This window comes from Pseudopipra pipra, chromosome 1 (assembly GCF_036250125.1).
Source record: "Pseudopipra pipra isolate bDixPip1 chromosome 1, bDixPip1.hap1, whole genome shotgun sequence".
Lineage (NCBI taxonomy): Eukaryota > Metazoa > Chordata > Aves > Passeriformes > Pipridae > Pseudopipra > Pseudopipra pipra.
The window spans coordinates 112881058-112894436 of record NC_087549.1 but is presented as its reverse complement, the minus strand read 5'-3'; the positions used below and the strand labels follow the sequence as shown (position 1 = coordinate 112894436).

The following is a 13379-nucleotide window of genomic DNA, read 5'->3' as shown; positions in this document are numbered from 1 at the left end:
TTTACGTTGCAAAGAACAGCAGTGGGTTAGGTCTGGATTAAAAACAATCTATACTGGTGAAACGTCAACTCACGCCTTTGTAAATACTACTTCGCACAGCACCTGTGCAGATTTGGCACACAACCCATCAGTCCATCTAACAAGGGCAGCCTGAGAGCACTGAAGCAACTTCCTTCCCCCAAGAGTGGTGTCAGGGCTGGGAGAGGCGTCCCTCCCCTCCCAGGACTGTAACAGACAGTGTGGCTGAGATCAGACTCATCTGAGTGACCTGGGCACATGCACAGCAAACATTTTAGCTGAGACTGGAACCCCTCGTGTCCTGTTCTCCAGAGCTGCCAGAAAGCACCAGCCACTAAGAGGGTTTAAGCTGCCCAGGTCTAGCACCCATGTCCTCCACCTGAACAGCGGCGTGTCAGGTTTACTAAACCATTCTGAAGTTCTGTAGGAACGGCTACCTCAGCCTTCAGACAAAAAGCTCTTCTAGTAGATGCCAACTGTGACAAAGCCCAAGTGAGCAAGTTTGATCTGTGCAAGAGAATAACTGGAAATTCGCAAATTAATGTTCATCCCCACACAAAGTTGGCTTTTTGCAAGGCACCTAATCTGACATTTCCACTGCTTTCTATTTTAATTTGTGCTGTGCATGGGGACTCAGCCTGGAGCCTGTGCCACCCTGACACCCCGAACGCCAGGAGAAACAAACCGCATCCACATGCTAATCATCGGTTATGCATCAATCAGGATATCACTTTTATTAACTGGATTTTCCATTTCTGTCGCACACCATGAATGTTTATACAGTGAAAAAGCCAAACATTGCTGGAAGCAATAAGATCAGATGATATTTCTGTACCCTCTTAACACACATACATGGATTCTTTCTTGGTGAGAAATTTTTATACTTCTGTTCATTAATGCTGCTTATTTAGACTGCTACTCTTAAAATTCTGTGTCAAGATTGTCACATCTTAAATACAGATTAAGTTGCTAGAGGTACATTACTTTTTTTATATATATTTATATACACACATACAGAAAAATACAAGACTAACTGTTTTTCCACAATATTTACTTTATACACTACTGTAACTATATGCAACTCTTAAAGACACGTTAAGGGGTACAAGAAACTGTTTACTTGCTCTAAATAGTTTGGTCCAATATTATCTTAATGTAGTGGTTATTCTCGCCCTTCCTTTTACGTGACGACATAACACGACGTACACCACATGCACAATCATTCACCTATCAACAAATGGGGAAAGGACACCACTCAGACTAACACATCTGTACACCCAGAGGTTCAACCAGCCACACACAACTATAAGGCTATAATACAACTATGCAGCATAAATGGTCAACACTGCTGTTCTAAAGTGAGCACCATATATACAGTCGTATATAAAAACATTGGAAACAAAATACACCCGGGGTTAGTTAAAAGGTGCCATTCCAAGGCTGTACATAATATCAGGAAAGAGTATTTACAATACTTGGAAAAAAGCTGCAACAAATAAAGTTTATTGCCAATGCCCTTTATAAACTCGTCTCCTACGTGGATGTTACGCTCACTGTCTGTGAACCACACATCTCATTTCTGGCCCTTGGTAAGATCCCTGCTCAAAAATTTCAAGCAAATATGTTCTATGGCTTCACCCACACATCTACTTTTGTAGCTTTTAACTAAACTGCAACTAGAGTTCAAAAACTTAAAGAAGCAAAACACTTTGCCTTGCTCAGGAAGCAGAACCTCAGGAAGGACAGGCAGGCTCGCCAGGAAGGACACCCCACACAACTCAGACTCTCTGAAGCCTTTCAGTAACGAAAAGAGCTGTCGTGAGCTGCACACATCCTGACTGAGTGTAAGCCCCGCTTTGGTTCTCCGCTCCCTCCTTGGCGGACATGAAACACGCTCTATTTGACCGTTCTGCAAGTGTTACAAGATGCTCAACAGTGTCAAACTCCTTTGGGACACCCAAGGTCTGCCCAGGGCGCTGCTACATAGTACCCCCAGTTTCACTAGCATTGCTTAGAAGACCCAGTGCACAGCATGAAAAAATAAAACATTCTTGCCCTTCCCAAAACTAGGAATCTGCAATATATTTTATTCTAGATAATAAAATTCCACAAAGTTAATTCATCTGGTCAAAAGTATCCTTTTATACAGAAATACTCTAAATCAAGACCTTGCCATGGCAATGGGAAACCCAACAGGAAGGCTGAGAGCTGTGAAATAAACATTTTCCTATAGGCTATTTTAAATGGACTTTATGAAAAAGCATTATTACTGAGGAAAAATAAGTGGGGAACATGTGGGGAACAGCAGTATTTTAAGTCTTAAAAACAGTAATAATGACAAAAATGTAAATGACAATAACAATTTCAATGTGAATCCAATTACCTAAAGGTTTGCCATCCCTTATTGCCTTCTGGAATCTCAGGGAAGGGAGGAGAGGACAGGGGAGAGGGTTTAAAAGGTAAAAACCTAAAATATTAGATGTCATGATATACTACTAACAAAAGTAATTCATACAAATACTTTATTTTCAGTTAGCATGTAAAAACTCAGAAGTAGACTTAATAATTTACCTTTGTTATATTAAAAAAGATTGTCTGCTTGTAATATTAACATATTTCTATGGGAGAAAGCTGCCTTACAAATCTACTTGCCTTTTTTTTTTTCCAAAAGAAAACTGCCTCTAAGCAAAACAAGATCTTTTCAGTTTGATTTTTGAGCCACAACTTTATCCGTATCATAGCTTAAGACAAATAGGTGTGGGTTTAAAATCATATTTCAAGATCACTAATTTTCAGTGCATCTTTGCTTTGCACAAGCCTTGGAACATCTGAAAGCTCCCTGAAGAGTTTTCAGCATCAAAACATTATTGCTTTGGTTCTGTTTCAGACACATAGAAGTATGCCACATATCACATATTTTAGTTATCACAGAAGGTCAGAACAAGAATTAACATTTCACAGGCAAACAAAAGCTTCTCTCTCTAGTTTAAGTGCAGAACATGAAACTTCTAAGTGCTTCATTTACATTAGGATCCAGATATTTATTTTAATTTAATCCAGATCTTACATAGTAAAATTATAAATGTAAAAATTACACAATAAAGTATTCTGTTTTGTTGAAAAAGAAAAATATATTGGCTAGCAGCATGCAAAGACCATGCATTGTCATACCATCAAGCAAACACAAAATTAAAGTGTAATAAATAACTGCTCAAAGCCCACTTAAAAATCTTAAGACAATAAAAGGGGGTCCGTGACAAGGTGTTTGCAGCTCTGACCAGGAAGAATGATGCTGTCAAGCAGATCGAGCTGTCAAAGTCAGGTCATCGTCAAATGACATGACAACAACTGGTTTGACTGGAGGTACACAGCAGCCCTTCCTTTGGGTTCCGCTGAATATTCACAGATATCATCTTTTCACAGAGAGGTAGTTGTAGCACATTGTTTTTCAAGTTCCTGTTCTTTATCCGTTCCAATTCGTTTGTTGTGTCTGACATTTGGTTGGAAAAAAATTTCAGGCTGCCCAACGACGAAGCCTGGTTTGCGCTTCCACTGGAGCTTATACACATTTTCCATGTTGATTTCTCCTGTACTTTTACACTGGAAAAGGACAGATTGTTTTGAGGATCAATAATGTATTTTGTGCTGCCGTGAATCTGTGAACCCAGGCAAAGGCTCATTAACTTCAGGCTTTCAACCAGTTCCCCTGCACTTCTGGACGACAGCTGCATGGAGTTTCCGGATCCAGCGCATCTCCGGGTGGAACCTGAAGTGTTGTTGGTGCTACCGCTGGAGCCACCGGAGGGACTCCCCCCACCTTTGTTGTTGTCACTGGGACTTGTTTTGTCTACCCCTCCGTTTCCATTGCTTGGTTTGCTTTGTCCACCACCATCTCCCTGGCTGCCAGGTGGCCCTTCGCTACTATCCCGCCTGTGCCAGGAGTAAGTAAACCCACTGTCTTTGTCGAGGCGTCTCCTACTTTCTGAGTCGTCATCGCTCGTTTCTGAGCTGCTGCAACTGGAGCCCCGTCCCTGGCTTTTCCTGCGGTGATAGCGTTTGTGCACGGTGCTGGGTGAGGCAATGTTCATTTTTAACCTGCTCAGCTTTGGCGGTAAGTTCTCGTCCATGTCAAACTCGTCATCAGACTCACCCTCCTCGAATATCTGATTGAGGACTGGTGCACTCTTCCTGGAAGTAAGACGGTTTGTAACCGAAGGCTTACGACGCAGAACGACTTGAGTAGAAAGAGAAATAGGTTTTTTATCTTCCTCATCCTCCTCTTCGTCTTCCTCTACTCTGAACAAGCACTTCCGGCCACTTGTGGTAGGTTTTAAGCTCACCGATGGGACAGCCGACAGCGCCGGCCCAGCCAGCTCAGGGATATCTTCCTTCTTGGCTGAATCCCCCAGGGCCTTGCTCCTGTGGCCGTTGAGAACGTTCTCAGCCGTGCGAGCTGGTGACTGAGGAACAGTTGCGTGGGAGAGAGGAGATGCCGTAAGGTCATCCTCCAGATCTTGGGGGACATCAATTTTTGTTGGCCACGACTGCCTACATAAACAATTATAAAAGATAAATGAGAAGTTAGATCATGGCAAGCATTTCAGAACATACAAGAAAATGTAGTATCTGCACCAGAGAAACACAAGTACTGCCACACAAATTGGCCTGCTGAGTGGCATGTTTGTAAACAAAAGCACTGAGTGACTGAGCAAAAGAAAATGTTCTCAGAGAATGTGCATTCCTTTACAAATGCTGTTGCTTGAAAGGAACGTCATCTATACAAGAGCATAGTTTTGAAATTATGTTGGTTACTGTCAAATGAACGTTTAAGATTTCACTGCTCTCAGAAAATTAATAAAGCTATAACTTGAAATAATTGTGTCTCAGTAATCTGAAGTAGGTATAGAACCACCAGAACCTAGAGGAAGGTATAAGCTGATTCAAGCACAACTTAGTATTACAAAGTACTTTTAATCTGAAGTTTCTATTATTTTTCCCCCACAGGTAGTCTTAATATAAAAACTAAGTTAGAATTAACATAAGTGAGACTGAAAGGGTGAGTCAGAAGACACATTTCCTCATTTTCAGTAAGTCTCATTCAGACCAAGCTCTATTCTACAAAGTCCCCTTTAATTTTAAACACACGTGAACTGAGATCACACATTTATTTGTCTTTAGCTGAGCAACTGGAATAATACAGCTGCATGAATTCAGGACTCAAGCTGCTTAAGAATATGACACTTAAATAAACTGTGAATCCAAGTTGAAAATGTATGTCTGTACTAGTGCTAGCTCAAATCAAAACGAGTGTGAATTGGTTTTACAGTTACCAGCAGATATCTTAACTCCATCATCTAAGCTACTATCTAATGATTTGTATTTGACTTTAAATTTAACATATATTGTAAATTTCCCAAGCTGAAGAGGCAAAGTTGACACCTCTTTGCCGCAGGACTGCACTTGCTGAAGGCTCCCTCTGTAATGGCTGGACAGAAGAGGACCCTGAGGTGTGAGACACCTGTCTACAACAGGTTGTCTTCTGACAACTACCTCCCAAATGTATGAACTTGAAGAGTAAGTTTTTATTAAAGCTAACATTAAACTCACCAGGCCCAGCTGCAGACTGTTTTGAAGTGCTAGCATCAGTTTTGCTTAACCAAGCAGGGATAGAAACACCCACCAGGTCCCCTCTAACAGTAGGACCTAGCTGCTCACACACCCACCTAAGCCTGTGGCCTCCCACCAGTTTCCCTCCAGTGAGCAGCTCTACCCGAAGGGAGGCAACACAACCAGCAGCTCCGAGCCCAGACAGGAAGTGAAGCCTTGGCTGAGTCCTCCTTGGTGTGACACCAGCACCCTCCCTCAGGCCCCAGCTGACTCCAGGAGCACTGGGAGCCACTGACCCAGTTTTCTGATGACTTGTGCTCTGCTGCTTATTTTAAACACAAACAACTGTCTGTAATTAACAAACAGGACTTAAATAAATTAGAAACATAACTACAAATGTAACAGGAAATGAAGCTCTAAATCTTTCAAGAATTTACCATGCTTTAAGAACAGACCGGTTTGTCAGCAAAAAAAGGAAGAGTTCTGTGGTTGTCACAATAAAGGGCAAATATAGTATCTAACAGGACTGTAGTTGCCAGGCAATAAGCCTCCTCACTACAGTATGTTTATCTCTCATAGCAGCCCATGTTTACCTTCCTTCCCTTCTGCCTCTCCCCTTATTCCCAGCAGGCCTGAGGGGAAGAGTGGGGTAGAAGAGAAGCTCCAGGTTGCAAATTACATTTTAGTTTTTGTAAATCTTTTGAAGTCTCAAAATCAAAATAATGCACTACTTTGTTGTCTTTTCCATGAGGTCATTCTATAGAAACACTTTGAACTTATGAACATCATGGAGGCAAGGAAGAGCTACCTGGGATCATTAATAGTAAGGTTTCCCGGGTTTGTACATATGTCCTTGTCATGAAAAGAAAATTCATATTCTTTTATAAATTCATACAAAGCTTTCGATTCACTGAACTTGTTTGTTCCAGTTTCTTATATAACTAGAGCTGCTCTTCTGAAAGAGTGACACTGACGCTGAAAAAAAACCCCAAAACAATTTGAAATCAGACTTTGCAGTTTTAGCATTTCCATTTGAAGGTAAACTCCAGGTTTTCTTCTAAAATAATTTGTTTTATAAATAATACTTAGTATTAGACACATTTGATTGGATTTCTTTTTGCAAGAAATTGACATAAAAATAAGAGGATGATCCATCATGAGACAACTGCCAAGTGAAAGTTACAGTATTGCCCTTGAAGAGAGATAAGCTCTGTAACACGAAACTCCAGAGCATTTAGGATCTGTAGGCAGATGCCTGCAAAAATAACTCTTCTAAAGTACTTGTAACCACATAAGATAAAATTTCCTACATAAGTGACCACTGAGTGAATGACCCTCCAGGGTGTCTCCATCTCCCACCTGGAGATGACAAAGATATTGAAAACCACTGTAGCGTTTACAGAACAACAACTCATAATTCAGGTAGACAGAACAGTATTCAGAAGAAATGCCTCTAAAATCTCAGCCTAAATCCAAGGTAACAAACAATGAGCACTTTAACCTGTTTTCCAAAATATGTGTCCTTAATTTATAAGAAGTGTCCATTTTTTCTAGATTTAACTTGAGGTAGTAGTACCTTACTTTTATCAATTAGACCATGGAAAATATGACTATGCACCTGAAGGTCACCACAGCATTTATGTGCCTATGATAATTCCTATTAAGTGATTTCACATATGACCTTGCACAAGGAAACCTTTGGAATGAACTAGTTATTTTGTCTTTCTCTCTAAATCCTACAGACAGATTAACAACAGAGAAGGTGTTACTAGAGTTAGTAACTCTAATATTCTTTTCCCATTATGAGTAGCTAATAACAGTTACCAATAATACTTTACCAAAACCTAAAAAGGCAACTTTGAAACCACTGGAGCTTACAGGACAAAAGTTAATGGAAATGCCTCAGTACATCCTCCATCTTCACTGGAACGATTATCAAGATGAATAATGAATATTTTTTCCAATACCAGCAGACTCCTAGGCATAGTCTTTCATTTCCTGAGTTAAGTGTTAAACACAACGTCTAAGAAAAATAACTGCTCAAAACTTGCATCCTCTGTGATCAGTGTGCAAGTGCAAACTATACTATTTGCCTTGTATTTGGTTTTGGGGGCTTTTTTGCATGTTTGGTTGGGATTTTTTAAAGCATGTGCTGTTGTAACTGAAAATATGGGATGCTTTGATAACTGGTGCCAGAGCAAATGGACTGGTTGAACATATCAATACCAACTATACTCCAGAAGCCCACTTCCCCTTTTAGTTTTACTGTGTTACAGGCTGAAGCTTTGAAAATCTCAGGGAGTCTTACTATAAGGTTACTTAGATCACATCTTTGTCAAACAAAAAAGAAAAATCTATTGCCATGTCTTTAAATGACTAATTAAGGCAGTAAATTCAGGTTTTGCTTAGACAACAGTCACATCAACTGACATGAAAAAGAACATAACCTACAGATCAAATTTAGAGTGATTTCTCATTTATAACTAATTCTCCATCAGCATGTTTATGGGTTATGCAACAAGTTTTTCTCCAGGGATATTACATAACACAATTTGTATGAGGAACTGAAGGTCAATGAACAAGCCCTTTTTTAGCAGGTGTGAAAACTTGCTTCTTCAGGTACAGACTTCAAATTGATTAGTCCTTTCCTGACAATGGTAGGAATTGAAAATATTATTGGTAATTGATTTCTGAACAGCTTCTGAAGTGTCCACAGTACTTTAAAGACATTTAAAATTTGCAATGAGTAACTAATTTACTGTCTTTAAGAAAGCAATACTTGAGCAATTCAATAATATTCCCATTAAGCCAAGTCTAAAAAGAAAAAAAAAAAGCCATTTAGATTCCTAAATTCTCACCTGAACTGAGCTTTGATGTTGCTGGGGCTTGCAGATCTGGTCTGAATCTCCTTCTCTTGTTTTTCTCGTAGGATTCTTTCAGCTAGTAAGAAGTAAGTAGCAGTGATGTGATTGTATTTGTTAGTTTCCAATGCCCTGAGGAAAGTACAGAACATGAAATAAACCATAAATCAATGGTTTCTGAGAACTGCACGTGCATCTCACAGCTTGCTATACTTCCCATAGCAGGAAGAGCAGAACTGCCTATTTTTGATGTTTTGATAAGCATGTCTTAGTTTTACTAAAAATAAAGAGCCAACAAATCTAGTAATTTCAACTATAGTTGGATGAGGACATCCTCAGAATATCATCCAAAAGTAAGGAATTCTTTTTTATTTTACATTCTTTAAATTATAAAGTGTTTTTCATTAATGTTATGCATCAATGATGGGCTTTCCCACTGGCACATATAATCACGAAGTACTAATATTTGATTATGCAACAAATGGAGGGAAAAAACCTTCATTATTTTAGGGCTGCACATTGAGTTTATAGTAAAATTAAGTTCATAAGCCAGTAAGCATCACTCAGAGACTCTAACAGAAAGGATGCCACTGATACACAGCTAAAGCTTAAGAAGTGAGACTGCTGCATCCCACTCCCCGTCAATGGTAATATACTAACAGTTTTTTCCAGCTTCAACACATACAATTAAAAAAAAAAAAATAATCAAGACCTTTCAATTTTGGGAATATTTTAGAAATTTGAGTTTTAATCTATTAGAAAAAACTATGTAGCTTTCTAGCAAGTTCACTCAGTAACAGTCACTTATGCATTACAAAAGGAATAATATTTTAAATTAACAAATATTCGGGTACGCTGGAAACGTGCTAAGAGGAAAATGCTAGAATTTATCACTTCCAAATATGCATGAGAAACAAAGCACAAGTAAAAGCATGGATTCCAAAGCAGTTAAGTTTACTCAAGATGGCAAACTATTGCAGGAATCAAACATTTTCTTGAAGTTTTTCCTAAGTTTGGGTATACTTAAGTATTTCTGATCCCACAATATCCTGTCACAGAGCAAGCCTGTCACACTTCGTCTGTTAACTGAATGGCCTGAAATTTAATCACCGAAGTGCCCCAGGTTCTCATGACATTATTTAATCAAAAAAGAGAGATGCACAGAACAAACTGCATATAGAGAACTGACAACTTACTCCACTATTGTGTCTCGGTCTGCGATATCACCAAGAACCATGCGCTGTATTATACTGTTGTGCTCCTCCTCAGACAGATTTTTGTACGATACAAGAGGAATATTGTACTTTGTTGCAGGAGATGGATCGACCCCTTGGAGCCATGCATGGTTTTCAATCTCTTCCAAAGATGCCCTTCGCTTCGGGTCTCTCTGCAACATCCGTGTAATTAGACTGTGAATGAAAAATAAATCTAAAAAAATGCACTCGCGTTTTTTAAAAAAGCAGCTCTTGTATGAGCAACATCAGGAAGACATTGTCTGCTCTCAGTTCACATAGATCTTTAGAAGTCTCTACAGTAAACAATGTGATGGGAAATTATTTCGTCTCAAAGACACTTCAAATATTGCTGAAACAAAACAAACCATTTACCTATTAAAAACTATAAATATCATAAACACTGCAGTTTTCATTTACTGTGCTTAGATTCTTAATCTGATTTTTCTGGTTTGTTTCTTTTTAATAGGTATTATAGGGCAACTGTCACAGCTGGCCTATTGGCTAGTCAGTAAAGTGACAGAAATGTAAATTTTTATTATTGCTGCTGTCAACAAGAATATGGAATGGCAAGATAAGCAGAAATATTTTATTTTGAAGTAGGTATCAGACACTGGAGTCTTCAGTATCCTTGGAAAAACTGTGATCTGTTCTACCCACAGAGAAAAACAAACAAACAAACCAGTACACTCTCTGGGATGATGTACTGACAAACCTGCTAACGGGTTGATACTGAGTTTTCACAAATGCTGGAAAGGAAGAGCATGAATTCCCCAAGTAAACAGAAAAAGATGACTTGACTGGCATAGCACATCTCTGTTCACTTACTGTATGTGAAAAATTCTTGGGGAAGGTACGTTTGGCTTCATTCAATAAATATGGATATACAGTTTTGATGCCAAGCTTTCAGTGAAACTTTATTGTTCCAGCATGTTCTCCAGTTCTCACACAGAGCTTTTTATTGCACTAACTATACTATACAATTCAACTTCAAACTGCAAGGCCACACAACTCACAAAGGCAATCACAATTCTTTTAATTTTTTTTTATTTTTTTTTTTTTGGTGTGAGATGATGTATGGAATCATGGAGGTTATTTCAACCTTCTTAAAAAATTCTACAGTAAACAAAGAACACCACATTTATTCTTAGTAGCTGTGGTCTCTGCCTTTACCAAAAGGAAAGGCAGGATGAGACATGAGAGCCTTGAGTTTCTTTGCTTTTGTTCATATTATGACAGAAAGAGAACAAACTACATACTTAATCTGACTTTTTTAGTAAACTACACCTGTAGTAAAACTGCACAAACGTACCACATGTGCCTCCTTCTTTAAGCTTATTTATGCATCTCGAACCACAAATGCTTTCGCTCCAAGACGGATGTTTAAACATTCCCAGAGTTTCTTCCCTAAGACAACATAACCTATAGAGGACCTGGGTAACTAATTGTACATCGTTGATGCGCCGCATAGAGAAAGCAGATCTACTTGGACATTTAAGCAAATTAGTGTTAGCCAATATATTCAGCAGAAGCCTGCAAAAGTTAAGTTTCCTGGCCTCAGCACAGCATGCAGCATCTCAAGAGATGTATTTGATACAGTTCACTGATAAGAGCTCTCTCTTAACCTCTTCCTGTATTTTATTTTAAACCTCTTCCTGTATACTGAGCTCTTCAAGCTGACAGCAGCTTTTCTGTCTTACTGGAGATACTAGACACTAATGACATGAAAGAAAACGAGCTATGGCACAGAATTATATAATTATTAAGGTTAGAAAAGACTTCTGGGTCCAACCACTAAACTAGCACCACCATGCCCACCACTAAACTATGTCTCTAAGCGCCACATCTACATGGTTTTTGAACACCTCTAGAGATGGTGAGTCCATCACTTCCATGGGCAGCCTGTTCCAATGCTTGACAAGAAGTTTCTCCTAATATCCAGTCTAAAGCTTGAAGTCATTTGCTCATCCTACCACTTGTTATCTGGGAGAAGAGGCAGACCCCCATCTTGCTACAGCCTCCTTTCAGGCAGTTGTAGAGGGTGATATGGTTATCCCTGAGCCTCCTTTTCTCCAGGCTAAACAACCCCAGCTCCCTCAGCTGCTCCTCGTAAGAGGAGCTTGTGCTCCAGACCCTTCACCTGCTTTGTTGCCTTTCTCTGGACTCGCTCCAGCTCCTCAATGTCTTTCTAGAGGCCCCAGAACTGAACAAGCACTCAGGGGGAGTCCTCACCAGTGCTGAGTACAGAGGGACAATCACTGCCCTAGTCCTGCTGGCCACGCTACTGATGGTACAGGCCGGGATGCCGTTGATCATGTTATGCATTAGATTCCTGGACCACACAGATGACAAGTGAAGAGAGGAATGGTCATCATGACCACAGCTGTAACAGATTTCATTCTCTGTCAAATAACAGAATTCTAGATGCTACTCTAGTTTTTTGACTGGACCAAATTAAATTTCAAGCACTTATAAATGCATCTGGGCCTTCATATTGAAAATGAAAAGATACTTTACTGCAGATTAAAGAACCCAAACAAACAATGTAAAAGTGATGCAACTGGGATATATATTAAAAGGACTGAAGAGGTCATTAACTAGTAGGGAAATATGGAAAATACTGCAACATAGGAAAAAAAAAATAAAAAAGCTCCAGTGAACACTGCAGGAAAAACAATACATCAAAAAGAACCATGATTCCCAAGTGGCATACAATATTTGCAGGCAGAATATTTTTCTCCCTGGATTGCCTAGAATGTTGATTTGGAGTTGCAATTTCAGTAGAGATGAGCAAAACTTGCTTTGTAATATCCATGGCTTTTGACAACTTATTTTTTGGACAGAAATTGATAGGAAGCAGTACCTTCTTAAGCCCTGCCACTAAATACTGTCAACATCTGGTAATTTGTCCAGCAACAGAGTTGGCCAAAGGCAATCAGTAGTAGCTTCTTCGATCCTTTATAAAATTAATGACAACTGAGAGACATAAAAGAAGAGTATCAAGGAGTATTCCACCCTGATAATATGGTATGGGGAACTCCCAAAGGTGGTGAAAGTCCACTTCTATGGATGCTTGCAAGTTCTTTAGTACTCTACTTACTCTTTACATTCTTTGGACACATGAGGCGGCACTGTGTATTTGCAGTCCATTATCATAGTCAGAGTTTCACTGTCGTTTGCTTCTTGAAATGGTGGCTGCCCACAGACCAACATGAAGAGGATGACTCCCAAACTCCATATATCTGTAAATATATAGTACATACTTTAAAAAGAAAAACAACTGTTAAGGATACAGATATAATTATCATCAAAGCCATGAAATATTCTTGAAATGCATACAGGGCTGATTACTACACTCTTGATTATGAGCATTACTTACAGAAATTGCAATTCCACTCAAGTACAAAATACTGCACTTCCATTGTTTGACAGCTTTTATAGTTTTTGAGGGGAAAAAAAATCAGAATTCATGACTTCAAGAATGTATAACAGTTTGAGATGCATTAACACCTTTGACAGTGTTAGATAAAGCTGAAAATAATTTGGTCACTCATTCATTACCCTTTTGTTAACAGGTAGGTATGGGTTATTAAAGAGATCTGTATTCAAAGCACATTCCTTTCTGAAGGACTAGCATAAACTTTTCTCTGTATTGTTTACA

At 39.1% G+C, this 13379-nt stretch overlaps 1 protein-coding gene across 1 annotated transcript in view; it reads right to left on the bottom strand.

Annotated features, from left to right (window-relative positions):
* Nucleotides 1–722: 722 nt before the first annotated feature.
* Nucleotides 723–13379, bottom strand: part of SNRK (SNF related kinase) — a 42078-nt gene continuing 29421 nt past the window's right edge. The window contains exons 4-7 of the mRNA XM_064672086.1: nt 12819–12960; nt 9683–9895; nt 8484–8618; nt 723–4566 (exon numbers count right to left, since the gene is read on the bottom strand). Of these exons, the coding sequence (XP_064528156.1) occupies nt 3348–4566; nt 8484–8618; nt 9683–9895; nt 12819–12960 (1709 nt within the window). The 3' untranslated portion in view covers nt 723–3347. The remainder of the gene's footprint in view (nt 4567–8483; nt 8619–9682; nt 9896–12818; nt 12961–13379) is intronic.